The 26,076-nt window shown below is 45.7% G+C and overlaps 1 protein-coding gene and 2 long non-coding RNA genes across 5 annotated transcripts in view; 1 reads left to right on the forward strand and 2 right to left on the reverse strand.

The window, feature by feature from the left end:
* The window catches only part of SEL1L3 (SEL1L family member 3), a 117,071-nt gene extending 112,494 nt beyond the window's left edge, over positions 1-4,577 (reverse strand). For both annotated transcript variants that reach the window (XM_033213925.1, XM_033213924.1), the window contains exon 1: positions 4,221-4,577. In XM_033213925.1, the coding sequence (XP_033069816.1) occupies positions 4,221-4,385 (165 nt within the window). In that variant the 5' untranslated portion in view covers positions 4,386-4,577. The remainder of the gene's footprint in view (positions 1-4,220) is intronic.
* On the forward strand, positions 3,194-24,297 carry LOC117085234. 2 transcript variants are annotated; one of them, XR_004437887.1, is made up of 2 exons: positions 3,194-3,692; positions 20,085-24,297. It is a non-coding gene; the product is annotated as an uncharacterized LOC117085234 (long non-coding RNA). The 2 variants fall into 2 exon arrangements; XR_004437886.1 differs by lacking the exon at positions 3,194-3,692 and adding an exon at positions 12,490-13,500.
* Positions 5,008-26,076, reverse strand: part of LOC117085233 — a 51,496-nt gene continuing 30,427 nt past the window's right edge. The window contains exon 3 of the long non-coding RNA XR_004437885.1: positions 5,008-6,963. This is a non-coding gene — a long non-coding RNA (uncharacterized LOC117085233). The remainder of the gene's footprint in view (positions 6,964-26,076) is intronic.

The following is a 26,076-nucleotide window of genomic DNA, read 5'->3' on the forward strand; positions in this document are numbered from 1 at the left end:
AGGGGTTAATGAATACTCTTAGATGGATGACCGAGGGTATGTCATCACTTACAGAGAATCCTGTACAAGGCTCTGTCACAGCCACTGTCTGCTAACTGTCCCACATGTGTCTGTGTTGTTTTTTGTTGTTGTTGTTGTTTGTTTTTCCTTTTGAGACAGAGCCTCGCTCTGTCTCCAGGCTGGAGTGCAGCAGCGTGATCTCAGCTCACTGTAACCTCCGCCTCCCAGGTTCAAGCGGTTCTCCTGTCTCAGCCTCCCGAGTAGCTGGGATTACAGGTGCACACCACCACACCCAGCTAGTTTTTGTATTTTTAGTAGAGACGGGGTTTCACCATGTTGGCCAGGATGGTCTCAATCTCCTGACCTCGTGATCCACCTGCCTCGGCCTCCCAAAGTGCTGGGATTACAGGCATAAGCCACCACGCCCGGCCTCTGTGCTGTTAATGTCCTCTTACTTCTTTGTCCTCAGTCTGATTGTCTAACAAGTGCAGATATCCACTCTGAACATTTCATCTAGACAGCTGACATCAATACTGGCCATTCTGAGATTTATCTTTTCATATAAGAAAATATTATACATTGGAGACCAGAGCTTAGAATGGACAAAATTGTCTTCTAGAAGAGCCATTATCACAGATAGGCAGCTGGGGCAGCCTCAGGCTGGTTCTAGCCAAGTTGGAAGAAGGTAAGAGTTAATGGTGTAAGAAAATAGCAAGAGGGCCCGTTGGGCAGGGAAAGTTCTGTGTGGAGCACAGTACTCAGCACCCGAAACCTCAGTGGAAGCAATTTCATTATCCTTTGCTTTGGAGGCCCTCTCCCTCTCTGAGGAGGCTCTCTGCATCTTGACCTTTGGTGACCTCAGAATTTTCTGGCAGCCGCTGGAACCAGGGATCATCTTTTCAGAAATCTGTTTGGCATCGTTCCGTGACTTATCTTTCAGCCCTCATCACCATTATTCATGCTTTGGCAATATCCTAGCTACAGACACAGTACTCTTCTTGAGCTGATACTGAAGGTTACTCCATCCCAGCCAATGGAGAGGGAAGGCGCCCACTCCTCAGGACCCTGACTCCAGGAAGCATGCTCCCTGTGAGGGCAGGTGCTTAAAGGCATCTATTCAGAAGCTGATCTCAGCCTCCAGCCCTTGTGAACAGGCAAATAGGTGAAGATAACACAAAACAGGAACTGGTCCCCAAATCATAGGCAATTTGGCTTTGTAATGCATTCCAAGGCACATTTGCTGTACACTTGTATGCACATTCATCCAAACTCAAATGCTAAACTCCACCAGCTGCCTCTGGTCTACATAAAAACCCCAAACCTTTATCTCTTCATTAACGATGGCAAATATTTTCTGGCTTTACCTTTCTTCCCCACTTTAACATCCTGCTTCTATTCTGTGGCCTGCGCTTCCTGCTTTGTATATTTTAGATTACTTTAGACATGACCTCACATCCTGGCCAATTGCACAGTAGCTGCTAATTGCTAGAGCTTTGCTAATGGCCTGTACATCGATGAAGAATGAGTTACAAGCAGCAAAATCCAGAAGACAATAAGCTAGTGTGGATTAGAGCTGGGGCTCTGGAAGGAGACAGACTTGGGTTTCAATCTCAGACTGTGTGGCCTGGGGCAACTAACTTAACCTCTCTGAATCTCTGTTATCTCATCTAAATGGATATTATAATAGCTCCTACCTCACAGGGTTGTTGCTAAAATAAATACTGGATAATGCCTATAAAGGACTTAGCACAATGCAAGCTATTGTTATTACCATGTAGGCTTTCAAATTATGAAACAGCTTTCTTCCTCTAGAGTCTACATATTCCTGAGATCCTGCCTAGCTATTCTGCTCCATCTCTACCCTGCACCTGCCCAGCCCCATTCCCCTGACCAACCACTTCTTCCAGGTAGCATTCCTTGGTTGAGCAAAATGCACACAATTATGCATTTGCGTTTTCTCTCTATTGTTTTATGCTTTCCAAGGGTTTCATATGGGTATTTACATTTTCTCCAATTCACACACCAAGTTTCTCCAAGATCAAGAAGCCTTACCTTCAGCAGTATCTCAGGTAGTACAAACCCAAGAGCAATATCCCTAGTAAACAGCCAGATCTTCAGAACAAAATGTGGAGACTACCTTTTAAGTTGGCCTTTTGTGTCCTTTGCAAAATGGCTCTCTTGTTTATCAAAGTCTCTTTGTACAGTAAGCGTATCAGAAGTTCATCTGAAGGAAGTATGCAGAGGCAGGAAGCACTGACATTTCCCCCCACCATGAGGTCCCCAAATCCATTCCTTCCCCATCTGCCAAGACATTCATCCATGCTCTAGTAATTTTCCACATCACAGTATTTTCTAAAATTACTCTTTCTGGAGCCCTTCCTCACCCCTTCACTATCTCACTTGAGTCTATCCATGGCATCATTTTTCCCCCTGTTCTCTTAACCCCCCTTGGTGCACACAGAACTTTCACATGAGCGATATTTGCTCCATCATCATCCGTCTCTATCTGCAGATCCCACTTAGGCCCTCAGGCTTTGCTCTCCGGACTCTGACTTCCTGAACTGTGGTGAAGTAGTCCCCCTCCTTGCCAGGTCTTGAGATGTCCATGTGGAACTTTCTGGCCCGGCTCATTTGTACATGAATGTTTCACGCAACACTCTACAACATCACTTCTGCTTCTGTGGGTAGCCAGCAGGGCCCTGTGTACAGGCATCATCTGTTTAAACTGAAATCTTGTCATTTGTCATGGCAGTTTTATTTATGATCCTGTGTGTTGTAACCTTGTGGCATAAATATTAAATAATAATATCTCTTGGGTAAAAAAAAATCATTCATGTTAACTGTCAACTTCTTATGAAAATATGAAGTAAGCCCAACCACACAATTTGGTATTGGCTCATTTTGAAATATGAGTAAAAGCACGGATTGCTCAACAGGTAGATGCACAGGCAGAATTATAATTTCCATTTTTACACCTTCTTGCTTCAAGAAATGAAACATTCAAGTAGTAAAAAATGTTAAAAGAAACGGGCTGGGTGGCAAATTTCTGCAGAATCAAATTCTAATTCCTGCCAGTATCTCCTCAGCAGTTTTTAGCTTCCAAAAAGGAAGACTCCAAATAATGACAATGCCACATAAGTGAAGTGAATTCCGGACAATGACACTGCTCATTTTTTTTTTTTTTTTGGCATTCTGTGAATTTCCTATTACATCAGTTTCATGATTCAGCATTTTCCATTTCATTTATTTAGAGTAATATATGGCGAGATAACCCAAGGTTTCTGCAGGATTTTGGAACATAAGGTACGCTGGGCAGGAAGGGTGTCGCCTTCTGTAAATTTACTATTGTTTAGGAGAACTCAAAACAGAAGCAAGCAAGCCATCAAAGGAACTGAGAAAATTTCTCCCCACCTTGTTCTGAGGGCTCTCAACTACTCTGGTATTTAAAATAAATTGGTTTTGAAAAATAGGTTACTGCCCTTTAGTTGATGACTAAAACAAAAGCCAAGAAGTGTGCAAACTGCAAACTGACATGCATGAGCCAAACATATTCTCTGAAATAACAATGTTCAAGACGCAGCTAAAGTCACCACTCTGGCGGTAAGCGTGTTACAGAGAACTAGATTTCTTTCCGGCATCCGCAACTTGGCTGGAGTGACCAAGGAGGAGTTGAAGAGCGCTGGAGATGCGAGGTGCGTTGGCAGAAAATCGTCCGGGCCGGGAGGACCCGGTGGAAACTAAAAGGAGGGTCGAGGCGGGTGGCAGGCGACAAGAGAAAGAGGCGAAGTTGGGCACGGGAAGGAAAGGAGCTGCGAGTAGATTGAGAGGGAAGCCCAGAAGGGGTGGGGGGTTGCGGGGGTGGGGGGGCTGGAGACCGCGCGCGGCGAGGCGGAGAGCGAACTCCCGGCGGCGAGGCTCCCGGGTGGAGTCGAGGACAAGAAGGAGTCTCGAGGGGAATCCGACCCGGGTCTAGAGAGAGTCTGGGAGGGAGAGGAATGGGCACGAACGAGACAGCAGCGCGGCAAGTCCGGTCCACGCGCCCTTCTCCACGCCCGGGGTACCCATCCCAGGTGCCGGGAGCGCCCGGAGCGCAACGGCGAGGAAGAGAGAAAACTAGCAGCGGCGTCCCCGCCCCGCGTGGCGGGTGTCCCCGGCCGCCCCCACCCGCGTCCCCGGGGCCCCGCGCGGAGAGGAGGACCCGGGCAGGGTCCGGCGCTCACCAGGTAGCAGAGGAGGAGCAGCGCGCAGGCAGGGCGGCCGCCGAGGCCCGGGGGGACGCCGCCACTCGGGGGGGCCATGGCTGCGGCCCGGGGGCAGACCGCGGGCGGCGGGGGTTGCTGCTGCTGCTGCCTCGGCCACCCAAGCCCAGCGCCGCGCCGCTGCATGGCGAGGCCGCCCGGATCCGGGCCGGAACAGGTCACCTGGTGCAAGGACCGGCCCCCGCCCGAGGCGCCACCTTCCCGCCCGCCCCCGGCCCGGCCGGCCGCCGCGCGCGGGGCCACCTGCCACCACCTCCGGACCCGCCGCCGCCGCCGCCACTGCCGCTCCCGCCGTCGCCGCCCCCGCAGCCCCAGCCGAGCGCCGGCTCCTCCCCGCCTCCCAGTCCCCGTCCCCTCCCTCCCCTCTGCCTCCCTGCCCAGCCCGCCTCCCGGCCGCTCCCTTCGGCCCCCGGGCTTCCACCCCTCCGGGCAATGGGCGCCCACGCAGGTGGGCACCGACCCGGGTCCCGCCCCTGGCCGCTGCCACCCCCCGCCCGGGTGGCTGGGCCCCGGAGCACCCCCCTTTCCCTTTCTCTCCGCTCCTCCCCCGCCCCCTTCCCCGCTCCTGCTCTCCGCGATCCCCCTCCTCTCCTCCGGCTCCCTCTTCCCTCTCCCCTCCCGCTCCCAAACCCCCTCTCTTTTTCACTTTCTCCTTTTCCTCCCTTTCCTCTTTCTCCCTTCCCATCCTCTTCCTTGCTCCCGCATTCTCCTTCTCCCACCCACCCTTTTGCCGGTCGCACAGCCCAGTTCCCGCCCGTGCAATGGGTTTTGTCTGGTTGCTTTTTTGGCCGGGGCGCCATTCCCGCAGGGCGCAGGGCGAGTGTGCCCCCTGGAGTTGTGCTGCGCAGCTGCCCGGCTCCCAGGCCTTCAGGATGGATTTTGACCCCTGCCAACCTCCACCTGTCCACCTGCGGGGTTAGAACCGCCTCCTTCCTGGCACGTTTGCAGCCCGGCTGCGCCCCACCCTGCCGGCTGGTTCGCGGCACGTTCTGGATGTTTCCCGAGGGTTTTGTGTGGTGCCGCCGCCGCCGCCACCACTGCGCTCTTTGTTTTAATTGTCCAGAGTATTGGCACCCAGGACGGGTTTGTATTTGATTTGCATCCCTGTGCTCCAGCTTCCACTTTGGACAGAAAAGAAAATGAATTAATTAGGTCAATACAGTAATACTGGAGCCCCAAATAAAAGGGGTGAGGCCCTAGAAGTGCGCAAACAGCTTTTTAAAAAACCAGGACACATCCTGGGCCTTGGGGACGCAGGTTGAGACCGGCTGCTCTCGGACCCGGGTTCTGGGGCCTGGCGGAGAAGGACCGCCGGGCGGCGGGACCACCAGCTTGCCGCCGGCTTTGGCGTTCAGGGAAGCGCTTGGCTGTGTCTAGCGGCTCCGACAACTATCTGGGCCCGCAGCTGCTGCTCTGAAACAGTTAATCCACCTTCCAAAGTTCGCAGAAGCTTCCCTTTGGCACTGGTAGATTTGTGCGGATTGGAACAATAGCCTGGGAGCCTGGGAGGCCACAGCCCTTTCCCTGTGCCACGAGCATAGGTCAAGTCACAACAGACGTCGGGGAGAGGCTGCTGGTGAGACGGGGTGCCCAGGGTAGTTTGACGGGCGTGGGCATCCCCTGTGCCTGGATGCGCCCTCAGCTGCTCAGTACAGGCCTGGTCATACCGGGCATGGCGGCTCCTCAGCTGTCATCCACTTTTTTTTAGGTCACCTAAGAGCTGTGGACCTGTGTGAGTCCGCTGGCCTTATTACACGGTTCTCAAACTTCAGAATTACCTGGAGGGATTGTTAAAACACAGATTCCTGGACTCCAGCCCTAGAATTTCTGACTCAGTTGGTCCTGGGAGGGACTTCAGATTGTACCTTTCTAACAAGCTCCTGGGTGATGCTAACGCGCTGGTTCAAACAGCCCTCCTCCATTTCCAGAACTATTGGCTTTTAGGAAACTGGGCTCCTGCTCCTCCCAGCCAGCTGCCACCACATTAAAGCATTTTGGGGGTTTTGACAGACGTTCCCACTATCTCTTTTCCACTTCTGCAGAAACAAAGCACTTAGCATTCTCCTGTGTGACATGGAAAACCATTTATTCTATCGAGTGTCCAAGGGAACAAAAGATTTGGTGGCTTTGTCCCAGATCCTGTCTATATCTTTTCCATCAGGTCAAAATACAGACTATACTTTTAATGTATGTGGAAGGAAAACTGTCGGCCAGTTCAGGGGAAAGGGGCTTCAACAGGCATTGCAGCATTTCTAGGGTTGCCACCTGTCTTCCTGGGCCACTGTCGGAAGTTTCTCTCCTCCCACATTGCACACAGACTCTGTTGGTCTTCAGGGAGCCAAACGGTTCCTTCTGGTTGTTTGTAATCAGGATTCATGGAATTGGGAGTTTTCAAGGCTTTGTGAGCTTTGAGGGTTTGGGTTTACCTAAGTGTAGGTAACAGAGCGCCCCATTGGGGGCTGGGCTGTTTCTAACCTGCCATATCCAACCGCTCACTTCTCCCTTCTTACTCATCCCCTATTGTGTTCCTACTGTGGATTGGGTACCACCAGAGGCCCCAGGATTCCAGAAGTAGGCAGAATGGCTCTATTTCTACAAGGAGCATCAGGCGTGCAGAAAACCTGCTAGAGTTTGGTCTTCTAAGAGGTATGTGTGAGTTACTCTCTCATCCTGGGCTAGAGCTGATGGAATTAACTGTTTCATCCTGTATTGGAGAGGGGGAGAGAAAAAGTCAGGGTTTCTTTTCATGGGGGAGTGAGACATTTTGATCCAGAAGACAGAATCAGCCCTCACTCTTGCATCTCTCCAGCAGTTTGTGTCAGTCATTGAGAGGGCGTTGTCTGATTTCAGAAGAAAGCCCTTTATTTTAAAAGAAATATATTTTCTCATCGTCCCATGGAAAGGCTTGAAATCTCACCATTACAATTCATCAGGTTAAATTAAGTTTTAATACTCCACTAAAAGTTGAAGGCCCCAGGGGGAGATTGGCCTCCCTTATTACTGCCTTGGTGTGAGTCAGTTTATCACATGCCCTTGGAAAGGGACCAATTCCACACCTCAACACGGGAAAAGGACAAAGGCACAGAGTCCTGAGCTCATCACCACCCGCCCCTAGGATGAGACTCCAGAGGCCTGGAGGGAGGGGCTGGAGAAAGCACTGCATCTGCATGCCTAGGTGGCACATCATAGTATTCCAGGCCAGGTGTTCTGAGGCTCTGAAAATTTTTTTTTCTTTTTCCTTTTCTTTTCTTTTCTTTCTTTCTTTCCTTTTTTTTTTTTTTTTTTTTTTTTGAGACGGATGCCCAGGCTGGAGTGCAGTGGCATGATCTCAGCTCACTGCAACCTCCACTCCCTGGGTTTGATTCTCCTGCCTCAAGCCTCTTGAGTAGCTGGAATTACAGGCACCCGCCACCATGCCCAGCTAATTTTTGTATTTTTAGTAGAGACAGGGGTTTCACCATGTTGGTCAGGTTGGTCTTGAACTCCTGACCTCGTGATCCACCCACCTAGGCCTCCCAAAGTGCTGGGATTACAGGCATGAGCCACCGTGCCCGGCCCAAAATGGCTTAAGATCAGTCACGTCTCAGGGACCAATGCACTTGGTCAACGATTACCTTACTGACCAAAAATAGTTTTTATAAACCAACTGCATATACTATCTTCTGTCAGTATCATTTCATTAAAAAGACAAGGCCTGTTACCATCAAAAAATTACGAAGAGCCTTTGGGAGGCTGAGACGGGCGGATCATGAGGTCAGGAGATCGAGACCATCCTGGCTAACATGGTGAAACCCCGTCTCTACTAAAATACAAAACAAATTAGCTGGGCATAGTGGCGGGCGCCTGTAGTCCCAGCTACTCGGGAGGCTGAGGCAGGAGAATGGTGTGAACCCGGGAGGTGGAGCTTGCAGTGAGCCGAGATCGCGCCACTGCACTCCAGCCTGGGCGACAGAGTGAGACTCCGTCTCAACAACAAAAAAAAATTACGAAGAGCCTAACATTCCAAGTAAAGACTGGGTTAGGTGCCACGGCTCATACTTGTAATCTCAGCACTTTGGTAGGTCACTTGAGCCCAGAAGTTCGTGACCAGCCTGGGCAACATGGCGAAACCCTGTCTCTACTAAAAATACAAAAATTAGCCAGGTGTAGTGGTGTGTGCCTGCAGTCCCAGCTACTCAGGAAGCTGAGGTGGGAGGATCGCTTGAGCTCAGGAGGTCAAGGCTGCACTGAGCTCTAATCACACCATTGCACTCCAGCCTGGGTGACAGAGTGAGACCTTGTCTTAAAAAAAAGAAAAAAAAATGCTGTTCTTTAATCTGAATATTTTACTTCTGTCTTGTCTTTATGTGTTGTTGCATTTTGCTGTGGATCAGTAAAAACTTACCTTTGGAGTGGCTCTGTCCATGTCAGCACTTGGAAACCCCATTTCTATATGCTAAGGATGTCTAGGGCAAAGAGATCTGCCCCTGCAGAGACATATGACCTCCGGATTACAGGAGGTGGGTAGGAAGGCATTTTGCAGGAGTAGAGAGTGTTCCTTCCATCCACTTACCCTCCCACATAAATCTCTGAGACCCAGGCAAATGCTGCCAGTTTTAGGGAATCTTCCCTCATGGCCTCAGGTCAAAACGCAAATGGGTTGGTTCTCTGTGCCCCCACCAGGCATTGCCTGTAACCCTAAGTGGCCATTGGCTAACTCTCCCTTATATTGGGTATGTTAGTTGGCCTGTTCTCCTCCAGTAGACTATATGCTCTCTGAAAGCAGAGGTTGCTTCTTAACCATTTCTCTGTACCCCCATGCCTTGTACATAGAACACTCTTGAACATATTCACTGAATAAAGTTGAATCCAACATCTTCCTTTTTCATTTTTTCCTCTTTCTTCCTCCCTCCCTTCCTTCTTTTCCTTTTTAATTCATTGTTGTCTCCCCAGTCTCTTCCCATTAGAATATGGCTATTTCCACACTCAAGTTTCTCTATAATTCTACAGTCTTCTCCTTTCTTCCCCCTCCCTCCTTCCTGTAATTTCAGTTATTCAGAATGAAAATGAATGAACCGTGACATTTGCCTTTTATATCAAAATAAAAGAGAAGAAAGCAAAAATAGAAGAGAGTAAAGCAAAAATAGACGATTGCTGTCAGGCAGCACACTCCCCATCCCAATAGGAAAACCATGGCCTTTCTTTCTGCCAAAGGTGACCTCTGGGATCTAGACAAATCCTGCATGCCATTGTTTTATGGGCAGCATTTTCTTGTGGCCCCCAGCCATTACCTTCCCTAAATCTATCTCCTGTCTGTTTCTCCTTGTTTCAGATTCTCCATGTTTAACAGTTACTTCTTGCTTCTTCCTTCCGTAGAACATCCCATCAGATGCCATCCTCATCTCCTTATCCTCAGATCCCGTCCTTTGAGCCTCAAATCCCTGACTCTGCAGACTCTCTTCCTATGGGCCACAGAGCCCTTGCCTTGGGAAGTTGTGGTAAAGGAGGAAAAGGAAGCATTTGTGTAAACTGAAAGCTTTTCCGTGTATTTTTATGGGATGCTGAAGGTCTTGGAATCACTCGGTCTATAGCCCTGGCATGCTCCAAAATGAGCTCTATTTCTGGGCCTGTCAGATGAAATGCTGTTGCTCCTAGTTATTTTTGGCTCTTTGCCCTTCGGAATAGGTGCATATTCAGCTCAATTCTTTCCCCCACCCTGAGCTGGGGGAAAAAGCAGGCAGCTTCCCTTAGCCAAGCCCTCCCCTGTGTCAGGAGCACTTTCCCTCTTAAGCAGCAGCTACTGACATAAGCTCTCTGGACAGCCCATGACTTACTTGTGCAGTGTCCAGGTGGGCAGCAGGGAAATCCATTCTCTGACCCTCTTGGGCCATTAAGGGAAAGCTCTGTGAGCTGAACATTTCCAGGCAGGTGCAACCAGATGTCAAGGGCCTCCTTATTCATACCCAGGTCTGCATCCTGCCCCACCGCCATAGTTGCAGAAACTTCTGCCATCCTTGGGGGTATTGGGATAAGAAGCAGGGATTTCAGGCTCAGTGAGCACAGAAGTCCCTGTGTACTGGGTGTTTGGGGAAGGAAAGTACACAGGATGTAGAAGATCAAGGGCATGTGTCCATAGATGTAAGGACATCTTCCGGACCAGGTGCAGTGGCTCACGCCTGTAATCCCTGCACTTTGGGAGGCTGAGGCAGGTGGATCACGAGGTCAGGAGTTTGAGACCAGCCTGGCCAGCATGGTGAAACCCCGTATCTACTAAAAATACAAAAAAATTAGCTGGGAATGGTGGCGTGCACCTGTGGTCCCAGCTACTCAGGAGGCTGAGGCACGAGAATTGCTTGAACCCAGCAGGTGGAGGTTGCAGTGAGCCGAGATCGTGCCACTGCACTGCAGCCTGGGTGACAGAGCGACACTCCGGAAAAAAAAAAAAAAAGATATAAGGACATCTTTGATCTTTGATCTTCGAGTGAGCATGTTGAGAAGAACATGCGTTTGAAAAATGAATAGAGTAGAGAGAAGTTAAGGGTGAATGTCCAGATCCAGTTGGGACAATGAGTAACAGAAGAGTGAATGGGCACCGAGGGAGAGAATGTCACTATAAATAATTGAAAAGAGACTGAGTGCACATGAGAGCTTGGGGAAAGACAGGTTGTGCCTATAATTCATAGGCATATTTTATAACTGCATCCTGCAGCTCCAATCGCAATCCTGGGTAGGCATTAACATTGATTTAGGGCTTTTAGTCCATCTGATAATATGTAATATCAAGCACAATGAAACATCATGATCAGCTGCGATGCTTAGTAAAGTCCATATAAAATCAAGAAACACACAGAGAAGAGGCAGCTAGAACGGGGTCCTCTTAATAGCCACTTATCTCTACAGCTTTTCATGGAGAGGTTTCTTTTTCAGTTCTTACCGAGTATTACTTTGAGGCCTTCATTCATGTAATTCTCTTGGCAACCCGGAGAGGTAGACACTGTTACTATCATCAGCCTCCTTTTACAAATGAAGAAACAGAGACGTAGGAAAGATCCCAGGTCCACAGCCAGGAGGTGGCAGAGGCAGTTTGGATTCTGGTAATTTTGCTCAAGAACTAGTGCCCATGTCACTACATCAAACTCTTGCTACGAAGGGCCAATGGAGAGGCAACCAGGTGCATGCTGGGGAAAAGAGGTCACATCTGGGTTTTAGGTTTAGGCCTCTGCCAGCACTTCACCAGCTGCTTGAGAACATAGATTTCTATGTCAGACACATTTGTCCAGGGCAACCCCCTCATCATAGCTGGGCTAGCTTGGGAAGATCACTAATCTTTAGGCCTCAGTCTCTGTGTCTGTAAAAATGGGACAAAGTTAATCTACCTGTTTACACAGTGTTGTGAAGGCCAGGTAAGGTAGCATAGTGAGGGTGGTGGTAAATTGTTGAGCCTTAGACAAGAGTAAAGCATTGTGTGTGTATTATTCATACTTGCTAACTTCCAAAAAAGGCTCACAAGGAAAGATACAGCTCTTATAAGACCATGAAACATTTTTAAAAGATTTATAAATACCTGTGGTGATATGTCTCTAATGATGACCCCACTCGTGAACCACATCTCCCATTATGACCCCAAGGGAAGTGTTTCCCCAGTTCTTCCCCCCGGAAGTCAGCCACCATACAGCTACCAGCAGGTTGTGAGAGGGCCTAAGCTAGCCACATGGATGGAGAGAGAGGTGCTCAGTCAGCCTCCAACCATCCGGGTCAGCCCAGCCCAGGTACCAAACGTGAATGAGCAAACCATCTTGAACATCTGTCCCCGTTGAGTCTTCAGATGACTCCAACCCTAGCCACCATCCCACTGAAACTGCATGAGAATTTGCAAGCAAGAAGTGCCCAGCTGAGTCCTGTCAGCTTACGGAACCATGGAAGATAAAAATAAAGTGTTGGCCGGGCGCGGTGGCTCAAGCCTGTAATCCCAGCACTTTGGGAGGCCGAGATGGGCGGATCACGAGGTCAGGAGATCGAGACCATCCTGGCTAACACGGTGAAACCCCGTCTCTACTAAAAAAATACAAAAATCTAGCCGGGCGAGGTGGCGGGCGCCTGTAGTCCCAGCTACTCCAGAGGCTGAGGCAGGAGAATGGCGTGAACCCGGGAGGCGGAGCTTGCAGTGAGCTGAGATCCGGCCACTGCGCTCCAGCCCGGGCGACAGAGCGAGACTCCGTCTCAAAAAAATAAAAAAATAAAAAAAATAAAGTGTTGTTTTGAGCCAGTAAGTTTGAGGGTAGTTTGTTTATAGCAATAGATAACTGAAACAGTGCCCTGAGTATTTAACGGGACAGTATAATCAGCTCTGAGCTTCTTACCATTCAAAGCAAAGAGGGAAGCAGAATGGATTAAGGCATTTATTATCTTGAGATTCTGTGATTTACCTTAATGTAGGGTTCATCCAATTGTCTCTTTGCAGTCAAATCAGAATGAAAATTAAACTGTCTTCCTTACATGAGAATTTCTCCTATCTTCACCAAAACTATTTGTGCAAATTCTATAATCCACCTTGCCAGAGCAAAACAAAGAATTACAGCTATCACTAATAAGAAAACATCCCTTGTATCTGCACCAAATCTTTCAAAATTCCAGGTCAAGCCCATTTTCTCCTGTTTGCTTCTCAGCACCTTCTCCTCCTGCCTCATTCCCATCCCAAATTAAGTCGCAAACAGGCTCGGTGACTCCGGGGTCCTTAGCAGTCAGAATTAATGATTAAAATAGAAATGCTGAAAATAGTTGAAACCGAAGCAGATTGGATGATTTATTCAAACCTTCAGGAAAAATTACTATTCAGGCCAGAATTGAAATTTAGACCTGTAGTTCATAACCAATTAGAATGCAACTCTTCCCTGATGCTACCCGCTCCTCGCCACCCCGCAAAAAAGGAAAAAAGTAGACAAAATTCATGCATGACTGTCCGGGTGTCCTTTAGAACCCACACTCTGAGATGTCAGGAACCTTGTCTGTCTTCTGTGTAGTGTGGTGTTTATGCATTACTGGTGCTTATTAAAGCTTTTTTTTTTTCACTAACAGCGTCTTCACAGTCTATAATAATAAAAAACATAAAAATGAGTGAATCAGTGATTCCTATTCTCTCCAGTGTGGCATCAATAAGCAGGCAAGGCTGGTCTCATTCTAGGACGTCTAAGTTGTCACATGGGGTATTTGCGGTCACCTCCCTCACTTGGGACCCACAGTGGGCACAGGCAACTCTTTGAAGGTAATGAAATTTGTCTTTCATGACTTGACCTCATTTTCTATACTCTTTCTCCCTCATTAGTCTTCACACCCCTAAATTGAGGCTTCTATGCTGAGAGTCTGCAGGTAGCCTGATCGTTGGGAGACAGGGCCAGACTCAAATCCCAGCTGAGTTCCTTTGCCTACATTTGCATAAACACTTTCCAGTCACCAAGACATTTCACATTTCAGTTCATGTTTGCAACAGTTCTGTGAAGGAGGCTGTTATGGGTTGAACTGTGTTCCCTAAAAGGATATGTCAGAGTCCTAATCCTCAATACTTGTGAATGTGACTTTATTTAGAAATAGGGTTCATACAGGTGTCATTAAGTTAAGATAAAGTCAGAAGGTAGGCCGAGCATGGTGGCTCACGCCTGTAATCCCAGCACTTTGGGAGGCTGAGGCGGGTGGATCACTTAAGGCCAGGAGTTCAAGACCAGCCTGACCAACATGGTGAAATCCGTTTCTACTAAAAATACAAAATTTAGCCAGGCGTGGCAGCACATGCCTGTAATCCCAGCTATTTGGGAAGCTGAGGCAGAAGAAGCACTTGAACCTGGAAGGCAGAGGTTGCAGTGAGCTGAGATCGTACCACTGCACTCCAGCCTGGGTGAAAGAGCAAGACTCTGTCTCAGGGAAAAAAAAAAAAAAAGGCATAAGGTGAACCCTCATGCAATATGACTGGTATCTTTATAAGAAGATGGAAATTTGCGGCCAGGCATGGTGGCTCATGCCTATAATCCCAACATTTTGGGAGGCTGAGGCGGGTGTATCACTTGAGGTCAGGAGTTGGAGACCAGCCTGGCCAACATGGTGAAACCTTGTCTCTACTAAAAATACAAAAATTAACCAGTATAGTCGCATGTGCCTGTAATCCCAGGTACTCTGGAGGCTGAGGCAGGAGAATTGCTTAAACCTGGGAGGCAGAGATTGCAGTGAGCCAAAATCGTGCCACTTCACTCCAGCCTGGGTGACAAAGTGGGACTCTGTCTCAAAAAAAAAAAAGAAGAAGAAGAAGAAGGAGGAGGAGGAGGAAATGTGGACGATGTGGATGTGGACATAGACACATACACAGGGTATGACGGTGTGAAGAGCCAGAGAAAAGATGGCCATGGGAGGCAGAGACTGGAGCCAGGATGCCACAAGCCAAGGTGTGCTTGGGGCAACCAGAACCTGGAAGAGGCAGAAGGATGCTCCTCTCAAGGTTTCAGAGGGAGAACGGCCTTGCCAGTACCTCGGTGTTGGGCTCCTACCTTTCAGAACTGAGACAATACATTTCCTCATTTCAAACTGCCCAGTGTGTGCTCATTTTTCCCAGCAGTCCCAGAAAATGAATACATAGATAGTTGTTATTTTCCCGTCCTTTTCCATCTAATGTTATTGGGCCCCTATTGTGTTCCAGGCTCTGTGCTGAACTCTGGAGCCTAGACCCAAGGCTACAGGCTGATATAAAGCAACTCAAAGTTCCCAAGCTTCTTATAAAATTTCCGTGCTCATTATGTTGTGTCTCAGGCTCCTACCGTCGTCCTCACATCCAGGCACCCCCCGACTCATCACCATGGTTGTATCTGTGCCCCTTCCCACAACTATCAGAGATACACAGTGCTGGGAATGGAAATGACGCTGGACATCTGCTGATCTAATGCCCTGGTTTCCTGGTGTGTACACTGAGGTTCAGAGGAGTGGGGTAGTCAGTAGAAAGGCAGCCTTGCACTCAAGTACATCTTCCCACTCCCTGCCTCTGATCAATGCATGTTATGTGTCAATCCAACAAACAACAAATATTTGTACTAAATTACTAATGACTGGTAAACACGATGTATTGTACCTCCTAGAGGTATTTGAATGTGGAACAACGGCTTAACTCAGAGAAGTGAATGTCTAATAGTGGAATGTGGTGCTGCAGGTGGGGTGGGCATGGCAGGGCAGGGAGATTTGAGAGAAAGTGTAGGGTCTTTAGCTGACCGTTTATCTCATATCCCTAGAGCGACTTCTGTGTCTGCTAAGTATAGGACTGGCTACCCTGGAGAATTGTGGAAGTGGGCCAAGGAGGGACTTGCCCACTTCTGTACTTTGAGAGGCCATGCAGGCTGTGACCAATGGCCTCCTAGATGCAGAAGGAAGCACTGACCTCATTACTTGCAGGTATCACGACTGCTGTTTTAAACTCCAATACTGCTGAACCTTTCAGAAATAGATCCATTATAGGTCTGCCTTAGCCCCAGGGCTTTCACACAGGTCACTAGAAAATCCAAGATTGCACAGTAATTCAAACTCTTAGGAAGGAAAGAAACAAATTCTCTTCAGCGCTTCCTCCCTCCCCTCCCCGCTCCTGGCCTAAAAGGAAGCACCTCTTCATTTCTGTAGTGCTTTGGAATAAGTAGCTCTTACATTGAGCTTGAAATCTAAATTTTTCTTCAGCTATTAATTGATAAGAGCAGCTCATTTTACTTCTCATGCTCTGAAGTAAGATTACAGTGTAAATAAACTGGGTCAGGTTTAGCAGGATGGACGTGAACTGTTCTCTAATTCCCCTTAATCTCCGGTAAAGGAATAACTAGGATTTGGACATCAACATTCAATAAGCAATTATGCTGCTCCCTCATACTCCATCTAAATTAGTCCACAGTTCCCTCAAAGAGAATCCAACCAACCTCCAAACCAGGCTCTTAAATTGCAATCTCTTTGTATTGTTCTGGCTGATGATAGACAAGTCAACATTGTGGGAGGGGTTTGATTTGATTTATATTAATTTTTAAACTATCTGGGATCTCTCGTTTTACTTGAAACAGATCAGGGAAAAGGGGTTGGTAAACAAGGGTTTCCTCTACTGCTGATAACCACACCATGCTCAGCATTTCATGAGCTTGGCTTCTCATTTTCATAGCACATTAGAATCATTATCTAATTATTAATCTCACCCTAGAGTTCTTAGGAGCTTATGACGCCTGTTGAAGTTAATGAAGGCTTTTACCTATAGATCTGGCGTTAAATCATTGTGATTGCCTGAGTGCCCACAATATGGTAGGCACTGACAAAGCTGACAGAAAGGAAAGAGAATTAAGCAGAATTGGAAATTAAGGAGGGGAAGAAGGAGAAGGCATGGGAAAGAAGGAGGGGCGAGATACCAAATCTAGATAGTAACTTCAAAACACCTCGTTAGGAAAATGGGGCAGTTAAGAAAGAACTCACCAAGTAATCTGCTTAAACTTTAATTAATAATTCATTTATATATATTTATGTGGCACACTTTCTCTAGGGAACCCAATGTGCTTAGAAAACATATTCAATAATTAACTCTCTCATAGCTGAGTGAAGTGGAGAGGCAGCCGACTTACTCCGTAACTGGTTGAGCAGATTGACGGGTGACAACTAGATGTCTTGCTTGGGAGAGGAAAGCCCATGTGTCACTTACCAGATGCCACAAGCACATGATCTCTCTGGGGGCCTAGTACTGTAAGGCTCTGTCTTAGCACCTTCCTAGATTAAGCAGTTTTTGTTTAGATAGATAGATAATGAGGATACATAGACGGAGATAAATATGTATGAATGACTGTAGCAATCAAGAATATTTTGAGGGGGGGGTGTTATTTAGAAGAAAGTCAAACAGGGTACCTTTTTAAAAAAATATTACCTTCAAGACAAAAGATAAAAGGAAGTATTTCAAATCAGGAATATTGATTATGGCATTCAATAAAATGAGTTTGCAGAGGCCAAATGCCAAATGATGAGACATAACATTTGCTAAGTTGTGTTTAAACGCATTTTGAGTTCCTAAATTGTATCCTCAATGTACTGTTGACAGGATACCATTTAGAAAAAAAAATACCTTTAACACGAATGGTATAAATATCTCTCCAAAAAGTACAAATGCATCTGCCAAACCAGGGGAAGGTAAAAACCAAACAAAACTTAGGAAATTTAAAAATAAAAAACAAGAAGCGAAAGTGGCACCTGCTCAGATGCAGTGAGTGTGGCTTCAGCGTGAGTTAGGTGGTCATGTACTTAAGATTCATGCCTTCGTGGCCTACATCCCCTTGGTCGACTACGAGAACAGACTTTTGTTCACCACATCTTAAAACCAATAAATTGGAATCTCCATACACAGGAGGACAGACACAATCCTTGGAGACATCATGGTGATTAAAACCACAACCTGCACTGCTTGGACACACATACTAGCCTACAGGAAGTTTCAATGCTGGAGAGAGGTTTTCCAAACCTTTTTTTTTTTTTTTTCCTTACAAGACTGTCAGCCTGACTGGAATGCAGTAGTGTGATCACAGCTCACTGCAGCCTCGAACTCCTGGGCTCGAGTGATCCTCCCACCTCAGCCTCCTGAGTAGCTAGGACTACAAGCACAGCCACCATACCTGGCTAGTTTTTTAAAAAAAAAAAAAACGTGAGCACAGGGTCTCACTATGTTGCTCAGGCTGGTCTCAAATTCCTGGGCTCAAGTGATCTTCCCACCTCAGCCTGCTGAGTTGCTAGGACGACGGGCACAGCCACCATGCCAGGCTTCTTATCTTTCTAAAATGAAATATGAACTTACATCAAGACCACTGTCAGAAAAGTAGAGAGGGAAGGGTGGTGAGGTGGAAGGGAAGAAACTTTTTTAAAAGCAAACAAAACCACTCTATTGATTCTTAACTCTTCACCTGATTCCTGACTACTTTCCATATTTATTTTATTCTACATTTTTAGGGGAATTTTTTTCTCCTTTTTTTTTTAAGAGAAGGAACTTGGCATGTGGGGTAGATTGGTTCTAGCTGATACTCCACAAATTATCAATCAAAGGCCCTTGAATAAGTTTCTTGACCCATCTGAGCTGGCTTTATCCATCGAAAATAATGGTAGCAACTTTCAGGATTGTCCTGAGGATTATATGAAATGGTGGCTGAGAAAGTGCTTTGCAAACTACACAGATGTGTGGGGTTATTGGTATCAATTTTGGACGGGGATGAAAGTCTTACAGCTCATTGCACAGACACTTCTGAGAGTCAGGTCTTCACCCCCCTGCCCTCTTCCAGACAGACATCCCATGCTACTGCCACTGGAAAGTTCCCAAATCATACTCCAGTTTAAAAGACGTTGGTCTTATTTTATTACTTTCTTTACCCTTTGGACTAACCCAAGTTTAGCTGGCTAATTTCAACATTAGTCAGGGATCAGTCTTTAGCCTTAATATAAACCAACCGACATTTTCCTGCTTAATCCTCCTGCTTTAAGTAGCACAGAGCCACAAAGACAAAACAAGATCCCTCTTTCTGTGTTCCTTCAGGGGCTGTAGGTAAATTCTCCTTCACAAGATATACATGCAGGCTGCCTGGGGGGACTGTTCTCTAGAGCTTTCTGATATTCAGACCAACTAAGGTTTTCTAACTCCATTCACATTTTTAGTATACGCTATGATCTGAATGTTTTTGTCCCTTCTCTGCAAAATTCATTCATTAAAATCCAGTCCCCAAAGCGATGGTATTAGGAGCTGAGCCTTCAGGAGGTGATGAGGTCATGAAGGCTCTGCCCTCATGAATGGGATTAGTACCCTTATAAAAAGAGTCTCCAGAGAGCTTCCTCCTCCCCTTCCACCACGTGAGGACACAGTGAAAAGGCACCATCTGTGAACCAGGAAGTAGGCCCTCACCAGATACCAAATTTACTGGCACGTTGATCTTGGACTTCCCAGCCTCTAGAACTGGGAAATAAATTTCTGTTGTTTATAAGCCACCCAGTCTGTGGTATTTCATTAGGGCCATCCCAGTGAAGACAGTAGATACAGTTTATAATTTCTAATCTAAAATACCAAAAGCTTTTTCAAACCATGGAAGTCATGGTGATATTTTTAGGTAGTATTTTATTATTCTCATTATGAATTTATTCAAAGATTCATATCTTTACCTACATAAAATATCTATTACATATGTTATCTATAGCTATATGAATTATATCTCTACATCTATCTATATAATGGGTTCAAATTCATCTATACCTAATCTCAACTCACCAGATTTAAATTTATGGTGTTTAGTGTTTCTGTGAAGCATCTTGCATCTCCGATTATATAAAATAAACATCTGTGGACCTAACCAATTTACCAAAAGAAATAGGGCAAATAGGCCAGGCATGGTGGCTCGTGCCTGTAATCCCCGCATTTTGGGAGGCCTAGGCGGGTGGATCACAAGGTCAGGAGATCGACACCCTCCTGGTCAACACGGTGAAACCTCATCTCTACTAAAAATACAAAAATTAGCTGGGTGTGGTGGCACGTGCCTGTAATTCCAGCTACTCAGGAGGCTGAGGCAGGAGAATCACTTGAACCAGGTAGTCGGAGGTTGCAGTGAGCCAAGATTGTACCACTGCACTCCAGCCTGGCGACAGAGCGAGACTCTGTCTCAAAAAGAAAAAGAAAAAAGGAAAAGAAATAGACCAAATACTGGGAAAGACCTGATAGCCTCAAGGTGAAGTCACACTCCTCAAACCATAATGCCAGACCCCCAGTTGCAATCTCATTAAACCTCACCACAGTCTGGTGAGGGATTCAGCGATTGCTTTTAGTTTTATTTTCAGAAAAAAAGACTGTGAAGATCCAAGGAGATCTGGCCATTTTTCAAGGTCACACACCTCTAGCATGGCAAAAAGGCAGGAAGTCGAGTATCTTCAGCCCACATGTTTGCAGCAGCCCCAGCTGGATGGTGATTTCTGTCCGAGCAGAGGACGCCGGGCAGTCGACCCCTGTCAGAGAGCTTCACTCTCTTGGGAAATTTTGCAAAGCTTTTCCAATTCCTCCAGACTACAGTTAAGCATCCAAATGATTCTATTCTAGCTTTTAATACCTTCCCATCTCCCACCAAAACTGAGGTAGGAGAAATATTTAAAGTCTGAAGAGCACAGGGAGCAAACAACCGTTTCCTTTTTTGTTCCTCTGCAGATGAAGAAATAGCAAGGCTGTTTTTGCATTTCAAACTTTAAATTAAAAAGTTGACTTGCAGAATCCTAAGCTCCACTTTCCTCAGTGAATGGAATGAGGTCTGCCCCTCAGCTGGGAGTTTCTAGTGAGGCTGGAGTGGAGGCATTTCCATGTACATGCTAGGCGTTTCAATAGTTTGGAAAGCAAAACTTATTTAAGGTTGAAAACCTCTAACCACATGGTATAGAACTCTTTTCTTATTAAAACAATCCTCGAATTATTGGCCATGCTTGTTTTTATTCCACAAAACCTTCTATACCAGGTGTACTAATTATGCGTCCTCTATACAGTGTTCAAAAGTAGGGAGGATTTTGTCTCCCAGGAGGCATTTGGCAACGTCTGGAGATACATTTGGTTGTCACAACTGGGGATGGGGGAGATGTGTGCTAGTGGTATCTGGTGGGTAAAGGTCAGGGGTGTTGTTCAACATCATACAAGGCACAGGGCAACCTCCACGACCAAGAATGACATGGCCCCAAATGTCACGAGTGCCAAGGTTGAAACCCAGCTCTATGACAATCACTGTTACTATTCAGGACACTTTCCTTCCCCCTTCCTACCCTGTGGCCCCCGATTCTGCCCCTGCGAGGTTTATTGCTATCTTAACATGCTATGAATTACAATAGCTTGACCCCAAAAGATTTTGCAGACCTTTTAAATATAAATGTTGAATATCTGGAGTACGAAAATGCTATTATGATGTATTTTATTATTAGAATTATAAATGGAGTCAAGAGCATTTACATTTTGAATTTATCTATATTTAATCCTGGTTGTAAATCGAAGGCCCGGCACGCAAAGGCCACACATCACCTCTCAGGAGAGAGATTATGCCAACTTGGTTGGGTGCCCTGTGTTCTATTAAAGTTGAAACCAGGCTTCCCTGTCAGACTGTTATGGCTAAACACGTTCAGATCTGCAAGCAGCAAGCACAGGCTGTTCATTGTGTGCAGAAGAGAGAGCCGAGCCGGCCTACTGGAGCGTGTCCCTCTGCCACCCCAGCACCCTCCCCATTATCCACTCCGGACTGGGAGACCAGCCTGCTCGGCAGCTAACGGCTGTTGGGGGACACCTGTAATTGAGTCAAGATGCCAGCCAGGGACTGTGTCGAGGCAAGAACAAGAAATTCTACAGCACTTTCCAGTACGCTTCCGGGTATGCTTCCACAACCCACACCAAAAAACTGGGTCCTTCCCCGTTGTCCACCGATTCTTCCACATGGGTCCGCTTTGCTGTTAGGATAAGGACAACACTCCGCAAGGGCCCACAAGGTACTGCCCACACCCTTTGCCCTCCCCCGTCCTCCCACGCTGACCTTCATGCTAGTCATCATGTGCATTATGCTTTCCCACCACAGGGCCTTTGCACGAGCTGTTTTCATTTTTTTTCCACCCCCGCAGCCCGCTTCACTTAGGTAAGGCACTGGCTCATATACAGATCGTCACTTCCTCAGTCATCATTCCCAAAGGACACTTCCCAGACCTCCCTGATTAAGGCAGATCCTTCTAGTATACATTTCCACTGCACCAACTTGTTTCTTCAGAGCACTCCCACTGATGTACTTTTACAGTTGTTTGTGTACTTAATTAAATAATGTCTGGTTATGACATATCATTGTATCCTAAGCACCAAGCATAGCACTTGGTGTATAGTAGGTGCTGGGTTAAGTATTTGTTGCCTGGCCATTTAATTTTTTTAAACGAACAATTTTTTTAAATGAAAGAACAAATGAATGAATGAAACTATTGTAAGATCTAAAACCTGGAGCAAAGTCACAGGTATGAAACTGTGCGTGTGCTTGCGTCTGGCTAACCATTCGGATTGTCAGTTTAGGTTATTGAAAGGAACAGAAGAGAAATGTTGTCTATAAAACATGGAACCGAGAAAAAAGTGTATACCTCACTTAGAGCGTCATTAAATTAGAGAACAGCTCCCACACTCTGCTCTAAGATGAAGCCAACATCCAGATTCTCATTGCAAACTTGGCTCCCCTAGAATTCTCTGTTCTTCTTTCCCCTGTGCCCGCTGCTTTCTAAACGTGAAATATCCACAGCTGTGCTGTTTCTTTACTTTTTTTTTTTTTTTTTTTTTCTGGAGAGGTTAACCTTCCTTCTTCAGTTGTCTGTTGTGCAGTACCCAAGAGGCCAACATTACTGTTTGAGATATTTAAATATGACTTTGAGAAACGAGTCTGTCTTAGATATAAAAGCCCACAGTCACCATGATGAACATGACTGCAATGTTTAAAATTCCTAAATAAAGAGATGCAGCACTTTCTGCATATTCATTGCTGACATGAATATTATATATGATGCCTGTTTTTGTAAGCATTCAAATAAAGCAGTAGGAGAGAATGTGGATTTACTTATTTTTATCAATGGAAACAATTCGACTTGACCAAAGGAAGAATTGTTTCCTCTAGTATAAAGAGCAGTATGTACACGGAAGGCAATTCTGTGTATTAGTCTCTGAGCAAAGCTTTATTTTTATATTATTGTGTCATTTTATGCACACTCCCCAAGTGCCTTGTCAGTGACAGCCACTCATTAAATCATTTAAACTATCATATAAAAATAAAGATGGATTTTAAGCTACACTGAGCCAGGCAGTCGGTTAGCAAATACTGACTGCTCCCCGTGGGGTCCCAAGTATTCTTTCAGGTGATGGAAGTACATATGAAAGAAGTGCATGGTCTGTTACCTTTGAAGGGACTTAGGGACTAATCAAAGCCACAATCAGATGAACCTCTAATCAAAGTAAAATTATCCAGATAAATGCTGTCTTTTCAAAATGGATTGAAGGTCAGCAGTGAATCAGTCTTCAGACTCAGCCAATAAGGTGGCAGGCACTATGCTGGACAGAGAAGGTACACTGTTCCATAAGTGGTAAACAGTTTAGCAAAAGGTTAGAAAGTCATGAAACTGAAAGAAGAAACTCCAAGAGGTCAATGTGGTTGATGCACAACTGAACTCCTTCAACTCTGTGGCAGTTGAAGGCACAAGAATAAACTTGGTACATCTTCCACAAGATTCATTTCCCCTTTTTGGCAAAAAATTCTGTAAATTTTCAACATGGAAATGAACATGAGTGTCTCGTGGAGAAGAAAGAAAATAAATCTGAAAGTGTGGAACAAGAAAGAATTCCTATAGACTAGAGATGGGAGTGCAGATTGGTTCAACCACTCTGGAAAGATCTTTGAACTATCAGAGAGTTGAAATACGTTGAAATATGTAAAAACCATCATCCAGTAATTCACTTCTAGATATATATGCCCCAAATTCATGCTCACATGTACCAACAGATATTTGTAAGACTGTTCATGGCAGGTTTATATATAATAACAATGGGATACAACTTAAATGCCCATCAACAATGATAAACATAAATAAATGTTGGTGTACTCATATATACATATATTGAGTATACTATACTATTGGCATACTACACGGCATGAAAATGAGTAACCAAAGACCACACAGGGCACCACAGATGAATCTCACAAACATTATGTTGAATGAAAGAAACCATATACGAAGGAATTTGTAGTGCTTGATTATATTTACATAAAATTCAAAAACAGGCAAAACCAAATAATAGTATTAGCGGTCAGAAAAGTGGTTGGTTTCCTTTGAGGAGAAGATAGTGAAGCATTTGTTTATCTGGAAGTTATAAATTTTGTGATAATTTCTTAAGCTGTATGTCTATTTTCTGTGTACTTTTTAGAAGGTACGTTATACATAATAATATTTCAATGATTAAAACATCTTCTCTAAAGCATGTGACCTTTTGAAAATAAAAACACTATAATTCAAAGAAATATATTGCTTGTCAGTGGGACTTCTGCCCCAGATTTGCTGAAATATATGTTCATCCTTTGTCCTTAAGTTCAAGAGCCACTGGCATGGGTGGTGGGAGTGGGAAGAAGCAGTTTTCATCTAAGATGCTGGTCAGGGATTATCATATAAGATCCAGGAGCTGGAAGGCAGGTGGCAATTGACCAGATTGTTTTTCCAGGCCCAGGGGTGACTCCATCAGGGACATTATTTTCTGGGGATTGTGCCAGATATAAGCATGAGACCAGGGGTTGCCTGAAAAAGCTAGAAACAAGTTAATCAGAGGCAGAAATTGGAGTTAAAGAGAGAAGCCAGAGAGCAGAGCCAAACAAATGGCACCAAATGACAGATATCACTGATGTGCAGTAAAGGGGAAGCAACTGGAGACACATTGCGGAGGAGTCCAGGAGCAGGCTAGAAAATAGAAAGAAGGGTTGAAAGTTGGGGGTTGGGTGGGATGAGGCACTGCTCTCCCACACTGCCATGTTACAGCATTAAGACTCCGAGGAGTCAGAGAATTCTGAATTTGAACCTGGACTTCCAGGTGTTGAAGAAAGTCTATTTGTCAAGGTAGGAGGATACAGCACATTTTGTTTAGCTTGTTGTCTTGATTTGTAACTTCCAAATATTTGGATGTATGGCAGGCTGGTCTCCATTTGTACTCTTGCCCCAGGATCTGAAAATATCAGATATTTTGCTAGGGTCCTACATTCTTCATTTAGGAGAGACTGCTTCTGTGGCAGAGAGTACATTCTGACCACTACTCTAGTTCATCAAGATTTCTTTGGAACACGGATTCTGACATATCAATGCCACTTTTAGCCGTCCTCCATCCTGTAGCTATGGGTAAACCCCACATTGAGAAACATGGTTTCTAGTTCATTTATGCCAGTGAAAATGCTGAACAGGACAGGAGTAAGTCTTCAGTCTTATAGGAGCACATTAGATATTTCCGTAAGATTGATGTCAACCCATTCATGCACATGCTGTGGGGGCAGCTGTTTGACCAACACAACTACCTAATCAGTTCTGTCTTCCCAATGAGGATGTGATAAAAAGGTTCTCGAATAATGCTGCAGTCAGTATACTTGGGGTCATGGAAGGCTGCTGACCTCATACGTAGGGACTTTTGCAGAGAAGAGATGAAGTGGCTTGACAAGACTTGCTCAGTTTCTAGAATTCACTGTCTCTCTCTCTCTGTGTCTTTTTTTTTTTTTTTAAATGTGATCCTCTGCCCTATACTCCACAACTGACTTTGTGAGAGCAGTTGAATTTGGCCACTTGATAAAGGCAGAGGTAAGCAGTACAGAAGGTAATAAGGCAAACCTTCTAGGTAGTCTTCCAAGTTTCTGGTCTGATGGGAAAGATGGCAATGATTTTGGAGAACCAAAAGTCAAGGGTCAGCAAGCTTTTTCCGTAAAGCACCATATCATAAATATTTCAGGTCTTGTGCATCAGTCTCTGTTGCAGCTATGCAACTCTGCTGTGAAATCAGTCCTAGTGCAATGATCAGCCATAGACAACACGAAACGAATAGTCATGGCTGTGGTTCAATACAACTTTACTGACAAAAATAGGTGGTGGGTCAAATTTGATATGGCTATAGTTTGCCAATGTCCGTTTTCAAGTATAATCACTCCCTGAGACTAAGCAAAAGACATCAGGAAATGGGCTAATCTTCTGAGTTAGTAAGTAAAACAATGACAACACCATGTGTCATATTAAAGATGGCCCTCGTTGTGCTGCCCTGCTCTGCAGC

The sequence above is a fragment of the Trachypithecus francoisi genome, unplaced genomic scaffold, assembly GCF_009764315.1.
Source record: "Trachypithecus francoisi isolate TF-2019V2 unplaced genomic scaffold, Tfra_2.0 Lachesis_group1, whole genome shotgun sequence".
Classification (NCBI taxonomy): domain Eukaryota; kingdom Metazoa; phylum Chordata; class Mammalia; order Primates; family Cercopithecidae; genus Trachypithecus; species Trachypithecus francoisi.